Here is a 17,128-nt window from a genome sequence, read left to right as displayed (position 1 = left end):
TCCTCCAGGGACATCTCCATGAAGCTCTCCTGGAGGTACTCTAAAAGCCTTTGCAGAAGGTTTCTGGGGAGAGCAGCCTTATTCCGTCCTCCATGGGAGGACACTTTAACACGCCATTCTAGTAGTAAGTAATCTGGTATCATTGCAATGACAAAGCCTGACAGCGTATGGTCCCGGTGTTTACTAGCATTCAAGCAACATCCATTTTTTATCTCTCTGTGTTATCCTCAGGAGAGTGATATCGTTCATGGTAATCTGGTTAAAATAGGGGAATTTAATTAAGGGGACATTCAGAGGTGGCCGTTCCTATTGGGCTGTTTGCCTATGGCTGAAAAGAAATCCTCCCCGCAGTTAGCCACGCGGTGGGGGGGGGGGCATTGGCGCTCAGCTATTCATGTTTAACAAGCAGGGATCTTCCCTGCTACCAGCCATGCGGTGGGGGGAGGGGTAAAGCGATCATCCCAGAGAATTGGATGGGGGCGGGGGTTAGTTTGGTTTCTGCTGCTGCACGTTAACAGGAAAACCGCAGCACTAAATGGCCAACTCAAGGTGCTTTGCTTCGTATGGGAGAGGAGGGCGCTGCTGTTATGAAGGTTGCAGAAGCCGAAAGACTATAGCTTACCATGGCCGCCTGCAAGCTGAATTCTGTTCCCCGGCACTGCGTGTGTGATATCTAACACCAAAGCTGCAGGCACTCAATATAAGATGCAAAATGTGACCTTGTACCAAAATCAGATGTGCTACGTAATGTGAATAGTGTTGTTCACCATGAAAGAGTATAGCCATTGTTCTGTAAAATGTATCTTTTAAAATACTTCACTCCCTTTTTTTCCTGCAGCAGCTGCAAATGTTTCAAGCCTCCCTCCTCCATCCCAAAGGCTATCTCAGATAAGGCGGCAAAAAAAACGTATGCGCAATGACATGTTCGCTGAGCTCATGCAGTCGTCCGGCACTGACAGAGCTGTGTGGAGGGTCACAATAGCAGAGTACAGGACAGTAGCCGATGAACGTGAGGAGAGGTGGCAGCAGGAAGATCAGAGGAGGCAGGACGCAACGCGGGGGCTACTGCGGGATCAAACGGACATGCTCCGGCGTCTGGTGGAGGTTCATGAATGGCAGCAGGATCACAGACTGCCGCTGCAGCCCCTGCTTAACCGCCCTCCATCCTCCCCAAGTTGCATAGCCTCCTCACCCAGACACCCAAGAACGTGGGGTGGGAGGCTCCGGGCACCTAATCACTCCACCCCAGTGGACAGCCCAAGCAACAGAAGGCTGGCATTCAACAAGTTTTAAAGTGGCCTTTTCCTTCCCTCCCACCCTCCTCCCACACCCCACCCGGGCTACCTTGTGAGTTATCTCCCTATTTTTATAATCAATTAATAAAGAATACATGTTTTTTAAATGATAGTGACTTTATTTCCTTTGCAAGCCAGCTGTGATCAAAGGGGGGAAGGCGGGTGGTTTACAGGGAATTTAGAGGAACCAAGGGGGCGGGTTTTCATCAAGGAGAAACAAACAAAAGTGTCACATAGTACCCTGGCCAGTCATGAAACTGGTTTTCAAAACTTCTCTGATGCGCAGCGCTTCCTGCTGTGCTCTTCTAACTGCCCTGGTGTCTGGCTGCGAGTATTCAGTGGCCAGGCAATTTGCCTGAACCTCCCATCCTGCCATAAACGTCTCCCCCTTACTCTCACAGAGATTGTGGAGCACACAGGAAGCAGCAATAACAATGGGAATATTGGTTTCGCTGAGGTCTAACCGAGTCAGTAAACTGCGCCAGCGACCCTTTAAACGTCCAAATGCACACTCTACCACCATTCTACACTTGCTCAGCCTATAGTTGAACAGCTCCTGACTACTGTCCAGGGTGCCTGTGTACGGCTTCATGAGCCATGGCATTAAGGGATAGGCTGGGTCCCCAAGGATAACTATAGGCATTTCAACATCCCCAACAGTTATTTCTGGCCTGGGAAGTAAATCCCTTCCTGCAGCCATTTAAACAGACCAGAGTTCCTGAAGACGCGAGCACCACGCACCTTTCCCGGCCATCCCACGTTGATGTTGGTGAAACGTCCCTTGTGATCCACCAATGCTTGCAGCACCATTGAAAAGTACCCCTTGTGGTTTATGTACTGGCTGCCCTGGTGGTCCGGAATGCATATCCCTATCTTGGGACCGTCTATACCCCACCACAGTTAGGGAACCCCGTTGCAGCAAAGCCATCCACTATGACCTGCACTTTTCCCAGAGTCATAGAATCATAGAATATCAGGGTTGGAAGGGACCTCAGGAGGTCATCTAGTCCAACCCCCTGCTCAAAGCAGGACCAATCCCCAATCAAATCATCCCAGCCAAGGCTTTGTCAAGCCTGACCTTAAAAACTTCCAAGGAAGGAGATTCTACCACCTCCCTAGGTAACGCATTCCAGTGTTTCACCACCCTCTTAGTGAAAAAGTTTTTCCTAATATCCAACCTAAACCTCCCCCACTGCAACTTGAGACCATTACTCCTTGTCCTGTCCTCTTCTACCACTGAGAATAGTCTAGAACCATCCTCTCTGGAACCACCTCTCAGGTCAGAATTCAAATGGGCAGCGGAGCCTGGGGGAAATGTGGGATAGCTACCCACAGTGCAACACTCCGGAAGTCGACGGTTGCCTCAGTACTGTAGACACACACAACGCCGACTAAATGCACTTAGAGCATTTGTGTGGGGGGACACACAATCAACTGTATAAAAACACTTTCTACAAAACGGACTTCTATAAATTCAACCTAATTTTGTAGTGTAGACAAGGCCTAACTTGAGGATTTTTTTTTTTTTTGGAAACTAACAAACTATGCTAAAGCAAAGGGAGAACTGGGAAATCGCTAGCTATTTCTATTTTTCTCTACTTATTTCCTACAGCAACCAGGTAAGAGATGAGCACTGCCCCAAGTCCCGTCTTCAGCCAAGGACGGTTGAGAAGGAACTGAGGGGGGTGCAGGATGCGCACCCTAACAACACTGTGAGACAGAAGCTGAGCGCTTGCGTCCCAACCAGGCACTGATACCAAAGATCTCCGATCAACGGCGCCAGGACACACCGTCACCTGGAGTGGAGAACCCACAGGGACAGCACTCAAAGAAGAATATTCTATTTCAACAAAAGCCAAATGCCTTAATATTTATTGGCTCTGTATGCAGCATATGAATGGACAGCACATGCCACAGTTATGTGTGGAGGAAAAGCTCAGCAAGGTATACCCTCTGACATTCCCTTGGCTTTTGCAAGTTCGCTATTCCCTCCATTCTTTGGGCTTTTTGGAATTTGTCTTGGTTAGCACTGTCGGCAAAAGTGAGAAAACCTTAATAAGCTCAGAGCAGAATATAACTGTAAACAATTGGATGTGGCAGTTGTTCATACAACAAATGTCTCCGTAACTTTCCAACAAAAAATATCTATAGTTATGAGAAATATTTGAGTATTTCAAACTGTATGTTTAGAGGTCTCTGTGTCAAACTTTGCAAAGGGCCTATTTGGAAAGAAGGGAGTTATGCTGGTTTTGAGAGACCATCATCTTTGTCCATGTAGGTTTCGCCAGGCTGCAGACTTAATACACTATTTATAGTCTTAAAAAGAAAAGGAGGACTTATGGCACCTTAGAGACTAATAAATTTATTTGAGCATAAGCTTTCGTGAGCTACAGCTCACTTCATCAGATGCATTCAGTGGAAAATACAGTGGGGAGATTTATAGACACAGAGAACATGAAACAATGGGTGTTACCATACACACTTTAACCAGAGTGATCAGGTAAGGTGAGCTATTACCAGCGGGGGGGGGGCGGGTAGGGGGAACCTTTTGTAGTGATAATCAAGGTGGGCCATTTCCAGCAGTTGACAAGAACGTCTGAGGAACAGCGGGGGGGGAGGGAGCGAGGGGAGGGTGAATAAACATGGGGAAATAGTTTTACTTTGTGTAATGACCCATCCACTCCCAGTCTTTATTCAAGCCTCAGTTAATTGTATCCAGTTTGCTAATTAATTCCAATTCAGCAGTCTCTCGTTGGAGTCTGTTTCTGAAGTCCTTTTGTTGAAGAATTGCAACTTTTAGGTCTGTAATCGAGTGACCAAAGAGATTGAAGTGTTCTCCGACTGGTTTTTGAACGTTATAGTTCTTGACATCTGATTTGTGTCCATTTATTCTTTTACGTAGAGACAGTCCAGTTTGACCAATGTACATGGCAGAGGGGCATTGCTGGCAGATGATGGTATATATCACATTGGTAGATGTGCAGGTGAACAAGCCTCTAATAGTGTGGCTGATGTGATTAGGCCCTGTGATGGTGTCCCCTGAATAGATATGTGGACACAGTTGGCAACAGGCTTTGTTGCAAAGATAGGTTCCTGGGTTAGTGGTTCTGTTGTGTGGTGTGTGGTTGCTGGTGAGTATTTGCTTCAGGTTGGGGGACTGTCTGTAGGCAAGGACTGGCCTGCCTCCCAAGATTTGTGAGAGTGATGGGTCGTCCTTCAGGATAGGTTGTAAATCCTTGATGATGCGTTGGAGAGGTTTTAGTTGGGGGCTGAAGGTGATGGCTAGTGGCATTCTGTTATTTTCTTTGCTGGGCCTGTCCTGTAGTAGGTGACTTCTGGGTACTCTTCTGGCTCTGTCAATCTGTTTCTTCACTTCATCAGGTGGGTACTGTAGTTGTAAGAATGCTTGATAGAGATCTTGTAGGTATTTGTCTCTGTCTGAGGGGTTGGAGCAAATGCGGTTGTATCGTAGAGCTTGGCTGTAGACAATGGATCATGTGGTGTGGTCTGGATGAAAGCTGGAGGCATGTAGGTAGACATAGCGGTCAATAGGTTTAAGGTATAGGGTGGTGTTTATGTGACCATCGCTTATTAGCATTGTAGTGTCCAGGAAGTGGATCTCTTGTGTGGACTGGTCCAGGTTGAGGTTGATGGTGGGATGGAAATTGTTGAAATCATGGTGGAATTCCTCAAGGGCTTCTTTCCCATGGGTCCAGAGGATGAAGATGTAGCGCAAGTAGAGTAGGGGCATTAGGGGATGAGAGCTGAGGAAGCGTTGTTCTAAGTCATCCATAAAAATGTTGGCATACTGTGGGGCCATGTGGGTACCCATAGCAGTGCCACTGATTTGAAGGTATACATTGTTCCCAAATGTGAAATAGTTATGGGTGAGGACAAAGTCACAAAGTTCAGCCACCAGGTTTGCAGTGACATTATCGGGGATCGTGTTCTTGACGGCTTGTAGTCCATCTTTGTGTGGAATGTTGGTGTAGAGGGCTTCTACATCTATAGTGGCTAGGATGGTGTTTTCAGGGAGATCACCGATGGATTGTAGTTTCCTCAGGAAGTCAGTGGTGTCTCGAAGATAGCTGGGAGTGCTGGTAGCGTAGGGCTTGAGGAGGGAGTCTACATAGCCAGACCATCCTGCTGTCAGGATGCCAATGCCTGAGATGATGGGGCGTCCAGGATTTCCAGGTTTATGGATCGTGGGTAGCAGATAGAATACCCCTGGTTGGGGTTCCATGGGTGTGTCTGTGCGGATTTATTCTTGTGCTTTTTCAGGGAGTTTCTTGAGCAAATGCTTTAGTTTCTCTTGGTAACCCTCAGTAGGATCAGAGGGTAATGGCTTGTAGAAAGTGGTGTTGGAGAGCTGCCTAGCAGCCTCTTGTTCATATTCCAACCTATTCATGATGACGACAGCACCTCCTTTGTCAGCCTTTTTGACTATGATGTCAGAGTTGTTTCTGAGGCTGTGGATGGCATTGTGTTCTGCATGGCTGAGGTTATGGGACAAGTGATGCTGCTTTTCCACACTTTAAGCCCGTGGACGTTGGCGGAAGCACTCTATGTAAAAGTCCAGTCTGTTGTTTCGACCTTCAGGAGGAGTCCACCCAGAATCCTTCTTTTTGTAGTCTTGGTAGGAAAGTCTCTGTGGGTTAGTATGCTGTTCAGAGGTGTGTTGGAAATATTCCTTGAGTCGGAGACGTCGAAAATAGGATTCTAGGTCACCAAAGAACTGTATCATATTCGTGGGGGTAGAGGGTCAGAAGGAGAGGCCCTGAGCTAGGACAGATTCTTCTGCTGGGCTAAGAGTATAGTTGGATAGATTAACAATATTGCTGGGTGGGTGCAACCACACACCACACAACAGAACCACTAACCCAGGAACCTATCCTTGCAACAAAGCCCGTTGCCAGCTGTGTCCACATATCTATTCAGGGGACACCATCACAGGGCCTAATCACATCAGCCACACTGTTAGAGGCTCATTCACCTGCACATCTACCAATGTGATATATACCATCATGTGCCACCAATGCCCCTCTGCCATGTACATTGGTCAAACTGGACAGTCTCTACGTAAAAGAATAAATGGACACAAATCAGACGTCAAGAATTATAACATTCAAAAACCAGTCGGAGAACACTTCAATCTCTTTGGTCACTCGATTACAGACCTAAACGTGGCAATTCTTCAACCAAAAAACTTCAAAAACAGACTCCAACAAGAGACTGCTGAATTGGAATTAATTTGCAAACTGGATACAATTAACTGAGGCTTGAATAAAGACTGGGAGTGGATGGGTCATTACACAAAGTAAAACTATTTCCCCATGTTTATTCCCCCCCCCCCCCCCCCGCTGTTCCTCAGATGTTCTTGTCAACTGCTGGAAATGGCCCACCTTGATTATCACTACAAAAGGTTCCCCCTACCCCCCCGCTCTCCTGCTGGTAATAGCTCACCTTACCTGATCACTCTGGTTAAAGTGTGTATGGTAACACCCATTGTTTCATGTTCTCTGTGTCTATAAATCTCCCCACGGTATTTTCCACTGAATGCATCCGATGAAGTGAGCTGTAGCTCACGAAAGCTTATGCTCAAATAAATTTGTTAGTCTCTAAGGTGCCACAAGTCCTCCTTTTCTTTTGCGGATACAGACTAACACAGCTGCTACTCTGAAACCTATTTATGATCTTGTAACCTATACTGCCACCTGAGAAATAAATGGCTATTTCCATTCTTGGCCTACATGCCTTTTACCGCATCAGCTCAGAAATCAGTATACTTGTTATGCACTGAAAACATTTCAGTTATACAGACTGTTATCTTATTTGCCTGGTTGGCCATAATAAAAGAACAAACATGTGAGAGACAGGCCACTTAACCAAAATGAAATATTGTACTCCTAATTTTTTTAATCTTATTTTCTTACAATGTTTTAGGAGTAGCGATTTTAAAGGTATAATTGATTTGGGGGAAGGTTAAATCTTGTGTTTTTAATTTGTGTTTTTAACATTCTAATTTTTTTGGAGTTATCAATTTAAAATTTGTATTTACTGTAGTATGCTCAGTGGTCTATGGCTAAAATGTTATATTGTTAAACTATGCTAAACTACTGACTGAGTAAATTTTAATGCACTGCAATCTATATTTTTTTAAAAAACCCTAACTGTTCTTTGCTGTGATGCAACATTCACGAATTACATTCCTATTCATGGAAGTTAGAGAGAAAACAAAAGACTGAATGGCCCATGGATCTGCAACTCAGATTCATAACTATAGATCTGGGACCTGGATTAATTTTTTTGAAGACCTCTTTGGATTAAGAATCTATAATTCCATCTCAGAGGTTTTAGTGAAACATGTCCTCTCATGTTTTATGCTGTCAAAAGTATGCCTCAATGGTATTACAAACAAATAATTTACGGTTGCTTGCTTTTTCTGTACGATAGGAGACAAATCCTTTTCACATGTGATTAGCAGCACTGACTTCAACTGGTTTATTCCCATGAGTAAAAAAGCAGCAGGATTGGACCCTATATGTATATATTCAAAGAGAGAGAACATCTGCTATTGCTGTAATGTACTGGAAATGGCATTTACTTTTAAGGGTAAAAAGAAGGTAAAGAAGGTTAACTGTAAAACACTCTCCTACATAAATCAATAACTTCAACAAACTATTCTTTTTCAGTCTTGGTCCCAACCAAATCACTAATATATTTCATTAAACACATTTTCAAATACTTATGGAAAATAATAATAGTGGTAAGCTCAACTTAATAGGAAGGGGATAAAAACTACAAAATATGATTGGAAATCTAGATATTTGTTCAAAAGTCAACATGATGAAAATTTACCACTGAACTCAATAACCATAAAACTCTCAAGTCAGGGTTCGAACATTTTCTGGACAGATGGTTTACTTAAACACGCTGACCTCCTATCAGACCGGATTACTGCCAGTAATGCTCTAGTCTTTCCTATGGAAAGTGGGTCAAATGAGGTTTTATCAGAGTATTTTGATGATCTGATACATCATGGTCCCAAAATGATTAATTAAAATCCTCAACTGTAAATTTGTTTATCTATTTCTACTGCAAATAAGATTTATCTTTGGGAAACACACCCACATTCCAATCCATCATACTAACCTTCACATTTTTCCAAGATCTGGACAGTTTCTCCTAGTTCCAAGACTAAGCCTTGTGGTATAGATCCTCGGAAGCTGCATATCACTAGAAAAAACAAAAGATAAAGGTTACATATTGTCGTTTTATTCTTAAAACAAAGGAGACTCACATGTTTGTGTATAAATAAATTAAGCTAAGAGCTGTTACATATCTGCTCAAAAAAAACCATCTTTCCCATTTTGCTATTACTTCCTCTTGTACATCCTTCTCCCTCTTACCACAACCTTCGACTCTATTATGTTTAAAAATTATCCATACTTTTGGGGGTGGGGGGAAAATCTAGGTTGAGGAAGACCTCAATCATTTTTAATAATTGATCCCAGATGAACTCATGCTATATACCAAGATTTACTTCATCTATACAACTTACCAAGTGCAAGAAACAGCACTGATTTTATTTGGATCAGGATTCTTCTTCTTGAGCATTAATGTACATAAAAAAGGAGGTAGATTGCAGAGATTACTCTTCTCCAACATTTCTATTCATGTTCAAACATGGTCTGGTGCTAATTTAATATAGGAAAGCTGTTATTTTTAGATACTTATGATTTAAGGCTATTAGAGAATGTTTTTTGTTTAGAAATATTGAAGAGGTTATACAGCTTTAATAATTTAGAGACAACAGCTTTAATTGTTGTGTCTTTTCTTCCAGGTTTTTTATTGGTTAATTACTGTAGAACTGAATGAAGAAAAATCACTTTATGAAACGTCCTATCTTAAAAATGAACATAGGAAAATATAAATAAAATAAATCACCACTCAGAACCTCAAATCTAACAAGAAAGGAATTATTTGTTGGAAATGCGTAACAATCTTCCTTACCCATGATACTTGTTAAAACGCCATAGTGGCATGGCTACTGTTTGTTTGGGGGGCTTTTTTGGAAGGGGGGAAGGTTGTATTTTTTATTTTTAACATTAATAGGTCATGTCAACAGTAACTAGGATTACATATAAATATGATCATTCTTTTAAAAACCTTTGTATCTATAAGTGTCATTATGGACACATCAAAGATTTGTTTATTAAAAAATGGAGAAAACAGAAAACCCACTTTCTCCTGGAGAACTAACTGTAAGATGGTTTATATATACACGGACAATAAACACATCTTGTATATACATTTTACACACACAAAGCTGAGATTTATAATGGGAAACCATGAGTTGAAATAGTGACCTCCAGTGGGGAATAATGTACTCAGGCTAAAACTTCAGATGTTTGCCCATAAGTAAGGAAATATCTTTTACTTTAAAATTAAACTCAAGACTATGGGCCTAATTCTCCTATTCAGTTGAGCTGCTTCTCACTTCTTTACTTCATACAGGCATTTTCATATGACAAAGAGCCACTGTAGAGAGTCCTGTGTATAAAGCCCATCCATGCAGAAGGCATATTTTTCTCAGGGTCTGGTCTGATACTGTGGAACAAACTCCCACGAGAACTATGGACCATCAAACATCACCATATTCTGCTCCAAGTGCAAATTGCACTTCTTCAACCTTCTCTAAGATGTAACACTGTGTATATTTTAAAAAACTAAAACCTAAATTCTAGCAAAACAAAAACTTCACTGCCCACACAATTTCCCCCCTGTGGAGAGGATGAGAGAGGAGCAAACCACATGATCAGGTTAGTCACACTGCTTAATGCACTAATGCAGTAGTTCCCAAACTGGGGTTCGTGAACCCCTCGGGGTTTGCGAAATGTTACAGGGGGTTCCCAGGGGATAATTCCCTAATGGTGGACAGAGCTGTCCCTAGGAACTCTGGGCAGCATGGGGCCAGCAGCCTGGAGCCCCTGGACTTCCAAGAGCTAAGCAGATCAAAGCAAGCATATCTATCACACCGAGGAGATTTAAACTTCAAAACTCCTTATAAGAAATGGAAAGGGAGATGGATATTTTTTGCTGTTTTTAAAATTAAATAGGCAGCTAGTATTGTTTTTAAAATTCTTATAAACAACAAGTTTAAGCTTTGTTGTAACGTGTGTTGTTTGCCTGGACTGCTCAAGACCTCAATGCTTGTGTAGGAGAAACTTTTTGAGTTGGCTTCTTAAATACCTCCATGCTGTTTCACATCTGATACTCCTTGATGAAATATAGGAGCCTTGTCTTATAACAAGTTTATTCAAAGTGATACAAGCTATGAAAGTGAGATCTTGGAAGAGTGTTGCTGTTTTCATAATGTAATAAAAATACTGTAATGATAAATAATAAATAGTGTGTAATAAGCATATCACAAAAACAAATTTTATATTTCCAAGATCACTGCTTTTATAATTTATACGCAGGTAAAGGAGAAAATCCCTGGAAATATTCATTTTTAGGAGGGGATTCGCAAGACTTGACATTTTAGTAAAAGGAGTTCACAGGTTGTTAAAGTTTGGGAACCACTGCACTAACGGAAACTGCTCAGATTCTACAGTAATGATGGAAGTATAAGAACCTACATACAATAGAATCTGCGCCTCTTCCTGCTTCTTGAAGATCTCTATGCAGTGTGCACAGACAAGGAAAAAGGATCATGGTTGGACTTCTCCCCCAAACCCCAGCAATTATAACTGCTCCTTGGGTCTAGTGGCAGCCATTATAGGCTAGAGCAGACTTCACTCTTCTAAATTATGTCAGACAGTACAAGCATCCAGACAGCTCCAGGACTGGAGGAGTCTCAGAGTGACTTAAAGCCTGGCTGGGGCAATAGTGCAAAAATCCTTTAAATCACATTAAAGTATTCTCAATCCATTGGATTCACTTTCAATCACAGGGGAATTATTATAAATAGGTCCTGTTATTGAGGATAACTACCAAAATACTAAGCACCAAAGTAGAATAAAGTTATTGAGACTAGTTACAACATTCTGAAGTTATAGGCTCCAATCAATACGCTATAGCAATGGTTCTCAAACTTCTTTGATCGCACTCCCTTCTTCGTGTCTGTAGTAGTTTACGTCCCCCACCAGGTACCCGGACAGCAACTGCCGCTCTCCAGCCACCCAGTGCTGCAGGCAGAGCAGAGAGCAGAGGTGGCTGGCGAGGAGCCCAGCTCTAAAGCCAGGGCAGCTGCCAGCAACAGCAGAGAAGTAAAGGGGGTACGTTATAGTATTGCCATGCCACCCTTTCTTCTCTGCTGCTGCTGACAGCAGCACTGCCTTCAGAGCTGGGCGCCCAGCCAGCAGCCACCGCTCTCTAGCCTCCCAGCTCTGAATGTGCATAGTAATTTTTTCCCCCTAAAGCTTCTCACTCCCTCACCTCCAGAATACATTCCGCACCTCCCTGCCTCCAGTTGGAGAACCTCTGCTTTACCTTCTAGGTAACTTCTTTTCCTCCAATATTTTACAAAACTGTCTCTCTGAAAAGCTGAAATATTTGTGTGGCTTTTGGGTTTGTTTGGGTTTTTTTTGTTTTTTGTTTTTTTATACACACTTTGTTGTATGAAAAACTAGATCTATCTCAATTTAGTCTTAAACAGTTTCTTTTAGCCTTTATTATGTACATTTTAAGACAATGCTTTTATCACCTAAGAATTACATATACATGCAAAAACAGATATGGCAAGAAAAGTAATTGATCATGTTACCTCACTTGGAAACAGGGTGACTCTTTCATATCTCTGTTCTCTGCTACGTTCAACCATTCATCTTCTCCATTCTCATTGTTAATTATCTATCTGTCATCCCATTTTGAAACTGTGCAGATTCAGCTTATCAAGTGACCTCATCTGTGTGCCTGTGTATTCTAAATCTCTAGTTAAAGCATTCTCATGCACAAATCACAATAACTAAACCTGAACTAACAGACATGGTGACAGCTACACTGCACATAACCTAGACTAATATATTTTTGCTTATTCTGATAAAATTTACTTTAATCTGTTTACTTCCGTCAGCCCATTGCTTCCATTCAGTTGTTTTTAACCATACTGATCTGTTTTTGTGGCCTTGGTTTTTTACTTGTTAGCTTGTCTTGTTTGGGATGGTGGGTAACCTGTAGCTAACAATTCCCTCTTGATACCCTGCTTCACCCTGCTATTTGCATAGGCCAAGTATTTTACACATAAGACACACAAGCCAGTTTCACGGTTTTACTCCTGGGGGAATTCTGTGCCACTGCACGCACATTTTTAATTTTTTTTCCCCAGAAAATAGCAACTGCTGCAAAGTTGCTGCAATTCCATCTTTTGCCCACCAGAGGGGCGCTGTGGTGCTAAAACACAGCAGCCGCTCCTGCCAGCCTCAGCTATGATAGGAAAGAGAAACAGCCTGCCTTCTTCACAGCATCTGTCGGGTCAGGTCAAGATATGGGGAGACAGACCGTGTGGGGCTGCTGTGGGGTTAGACATGGTCTCATAAGTAAGGCTACATTTTAGTCATGGGTATTTTTAGTAAAAGTCATGGACAGGTCACGGGCAGTAAACAAAAATTCACGGCCCGTGACCTGTCCATGACTTTTACTATATACCTCTAACTAAAACTTGAGTTGGGGCACTGCAGGTGCTGGGGTGGAGATGGGTGGCAGCGCACGGCGCAGGACCCCCACTGGCACTGGGGGGGGGGCAGTGGCATGTGACCTGGGACCAGTGCTGGTGCTGGGGAATGGAGGGTTGGCGGGGCTGGCAGGCTCCCTACCCAGCTCCGACAGGCGTGACCCTGCAGCTCCTAGAGAAGGGGCAGCCAGGGGAGCTCCGTGCGCTTCTCCCACCACAAGTGCTGGCTCCACAGCTCCCACTGGCAGGAAACCGCAGCCAATGGGAGCTGCACAGGTGGCACCTGCGGGCGTGGGCAGCATGGAGCCCCCTAGCCCCTCCACCTAGGAGCTGCAGGGATATGCTGTGAGCGTGAGATGGCTGGCACCAGCCAACTGCGGGTTCTTCTTTGCTGTGCAGACATACCCTAAAGGGCAGCACATCCTTAGGAGTGAAGTTAGGCCATGATCTGGCACAGTCCTTAATTATGTGCATAAAGCACCTAAAATCAATGCTTTGCCAGATTGGGGCCTTCATGAAAGGCATGGCTAATGTCTAGTGTAGTCCTTACATCTCACTGTACAGGCACTGGAGAAGAACTGAAATTGTTGAATACAATAGATTAAAAGGGCAAAAGGAATGCAGGCTCCAGCACAGCAATGGCAAGCAGAGGCCACTGGCTGCATGGAGGTGGGGGATCACTCTGCAGCACTCCCACCCCCAATGTTTGCCCAGGGGACACAGAGTTGGTGGGGAGGCTGCACCCAACCCTGACACAGCGCAAGAGCGAGGCCTGCCCCAGAAACATCCCGGGGCCCTCCACTCTGCACCAGGTGTACTGCGATAGCAAGCGAGAGGGACAGTGTCTCACATGCATGCCCATCCGTGCCCCCCCCATCCAGGTGTGGAAGGGCTTAGGGGGGGAGGGGGGGAATTCAGGTATGGGGTGAGAGGGTTCATTGTGGGGCAATCTGGGTGTGGGCAGCTCGGTGGTGGGCCAAGTGAAGAGGGGGATCTGGATGCACAGGGGCTCATTGGGAGGTTCCAAGTGCAGGGGGAATGGGACTCTAGGTGGGGTTCAAGTGAAGGTGGGGTGGGGCTCAGCAGGGGGAGTTGACATGGAGCGGATGGGGCTTGGCAGCGGGGTGCAGGGGGCTCAGTGGAGGGTGGTCTGGCTCAGTGGGGGTGTATGTGTGCAGGATGTCCAGATTCATGGGGGTTGGGTAGACAGGGGGAGCGCCCCGTACAGTGACCCCTCCCCCAACAGCTGGGGAATAATGGAGGCAGAAAGTGGGAGGGTTGCAGAACTTCCTGCAGCCAAAGGAGGTTCCTGGGAGTGGGTCTGACCTAGCCCTGACTGCTCCGTGCAGGGGAAGAGGAAGTCCTGTGTCATCCCCGCTCCCCCACACCCAGTCAGAACTAGGAGCTGGAGCCCAGTGCACAAAAGGAGCATCTCCAGTCCTGCCCCTCCCCAGCTTCTGCTGCACCATGATAATGCGCGAGTGGGACAGAGTCTTGCATGCACGCCCAGCCCTGCCCCCTGAGGCAAGGATTTACATCTCCCCCAGCTACTCCCAACACCCAAACCAGATGTACCCACTTGGGACCGCTGCCCTGAAGGGTTGTGTGAATCAGTTATTCTGTGGGGAAAGAGTAAAAGTCAATGGGGGGGGGACATTAATTCTGCACTTGCGCTGTGGTGCAGAATTCCCCCAGGAGTATTTATTATTGTAAATCACTGTATCTGAAGCTGAACATGAAGACAATGCACAAGCTCCAGCTGGTACAAAATGCACCTGCCCATCTTTTCTATGGTCTAGGTTGCCATGAGCGCATCAGGTTCATGCTTAAATCCATCCACTCAGGTGCTGACTCCTCCTCCATCCACCAATTTTATTTTTTATCTATTATTCTCTCCACCAAACAAACGATAGTTTAAAGTACTTTTTAAATTAAACTGTAGGTAAATTACTGCAGTTGTAATCATCTGCCTAGATTTCTTCTAATTAATCAAGATTCCAACGCTGTGGTTTTAGCTCTGGTATGTTTAGGCTACATAGTAAAATTTGACCAAGGAAAAGTAATTTCCAGAATTGTGTTTTTCACAAAAACAGACACTTTAGAAGCTCTGATAAAAGGGCTCATAAGATTGCTAATACAGTCCTGTCTCGAGCCTAGCTGACTTTTCTTCACCATACTGGGAATAAAAGAGATGGAAAGGAAGATATCGTTCAAGGAAACAATCAGTTGATTGAAAAGGGATTAGCTTTGACCTAAGCATCTGCACACAAACCTGTTTCATTTGAATATTAACCATAGAAATAAAAGTGAAACTATGAACTCATAAGTTAGATATTTTCTTATGACACCAAATACAACAGATGAATCAGATCACATCTTATTTTAAACTATTGCAGCCTAGTAGACGACTTGAGTAATGAACTGTCTTTCATTGGTATTTATCTTCAATCTTGCAAGCTTTGCCTTTCACAATCATGTTACTTTAAGACAGTGGTCTCCAAAGTGGGGCACACGCACCCCAGGGGGTGCGCAAGACCATCCCTAGGGGTGCGCAGAAGGAGTGCTACCGGCATGGCTGCAGCAGCGCTCCTGCACCTTTGATTCTTTGGCAGCACGCCAGCGGCAGCCCAGCTCTCCCTGCTCCGTCTTTGGCGGCATGCCAGCGGCAGCCCTTTTTTTTTTTTGCTTCCCTAGGGCTGGCCCTGGGGATGCACGATCCAAAAAGTTTGGAGACCACTGCTTTAAGAAATAAGTGTTAACTTTTGTAGCAGCATTTCCCAAAGTGTGGGATGAGCCAAGGATTAGCTGGATCTGGGGGAGTGCACAAGATATATAAATTACGGATGAGTAGACCCTTAACACATGATGGGGTTGAACAGAGGTTGAAGAGATCCTAATTGGTTTCATTTTCCTGAAGTGGGAGCTCAGTTTTCAAAAGTCTGAGAAACTCTAGTTTACAGTGACATTTTACTGACTTTCTCAGTGTGCTTTTTTCAATCTAGCCTATGCAAAGAAAAGTGAATCTTTTCCTATTTCTTAAACTACAATACTCTTTACACAATGTTAATTGAAAACCATTTATAAAATTATTTAAAGTTTCGCAGACAATAATATATGCAGCGTTAAAATTACAACTTTTTTTTATCAAAAGAACAAGGAGTACTTGTGGCACCTTACAAGTACTCCTTGTTCTTTTTCCTGATACAGACTAACATGGCTACCACTCTGAAACTTTTTTCATGTCTACCAATACCTTCTTCCTCCTTCATTTAACAACCAAAACTGGAGTCTAAGGGTATGACATGGCAAGCTCTTACTAAAATACTTTTCTGTATTCTTTGCACTGCTGTAGGAGCTTGTGGTGTATTCAACTCTTGCAGGGAAACAAACGTTTGAATTCAGCTCCTTTTAAGTAAATGATTACAGTTTCCAATGTTTATTTCAGAATATGAGTGCATTTGTATTCCTTCAAGTTATTAATTTTTGTAAATGTTATCCATTTTGTATTTGTGCTATAACATTAATTTACCAGACATTAACGAGAATAAGCGTATATTCTGTCAAGAGCTCAATTTCTCTACAACCATTATAATTATTACAGGAAAACCACCATAGAAAAGTGTATCCAATCATTTGAGTCACCACTTCTGGTAAATCCAAACTATGTAATACATATAGCTTATTAAAACTGTTAGCTCAAATTACGCTGTGGTAGGCAAACCAGATATAATGGACCAGATTCTCTGGTCTGACCAAGCTATGCTTGGTGCATGAATACATTTATTTTCCCCGTGTCCCAGGTATAATCAGGGATCTGTCCAATCCCTGGTATACAAACTGCTCTAATTTAGGCACAGCTCCTTACAGTCCCAATGGGACATTCTAAAAGCAGACCCTAGGGAGCACTGCTCACACCTGCTTTTGCCTGGCCACCACCCTTAAGCCCAGTCAGAAGCAGGGTTACACACAAGCTCCTTGGGTGGCTCTGTACCATCAGAAGAATCCCCTACCCATAAGACATCATACTGGAGGGAGTTAAACTAGATGTGACTGGAAGACAGGTTGAATAAAAATCAATCATTTAAAAAAAATCGGATTTTTTTATTTAAATCGGATTTTTTTGATAAAACCTGACAGTTTTAATTAAGATACATTATAG

The 17,128-nt window shown here is 43.6% G+C and overlaps 1 protein-coding gene across 10 annotated transcripts in view; it reads right to left on the bottom strand.

Annotated features, from left to right (window-relative positions):
- DOCK3 (dedicator of cytokinesis 3) overlaps positions 1–17,128 on the bottom strand; it is a 604,430-nt gene that overhangs the window by 504,667 nt on the left and 82,635 nt on the right. For all 10 annotated transcript variants that reach the window (XM_043550359.1, XM_043550357.1, XM_043550356.1 and 7 more), the window contains exon 2: positions 8,448–8,531. In XM_043550359.1, coding sequence (XP_043406294.1) covers positions 8,448–8,531 — 84 coding nt within the window. The remainder of the gene's footprint in view (positions 1–8,447; positions 8,532–17,128) is intronic.

This window comes from Chelonia mydas, chromosome 7 (genome assembly GCF_015237465.2).
Source record: "Chelonia mydas isolate rCheMyd1 chromosome 7, rCheMyd1.pri.v2, whole genome shotgun sequence".
In the NCBI taxonomy this organism is placed as follows: Eukaryota; Metazoa; Chordata; order Testudines; family Cheloniidae; genus Chelonia; species Chelonia mydas.
This window is presented reverse-complemented; position numbering and strand designations above follow the sequence as displayed.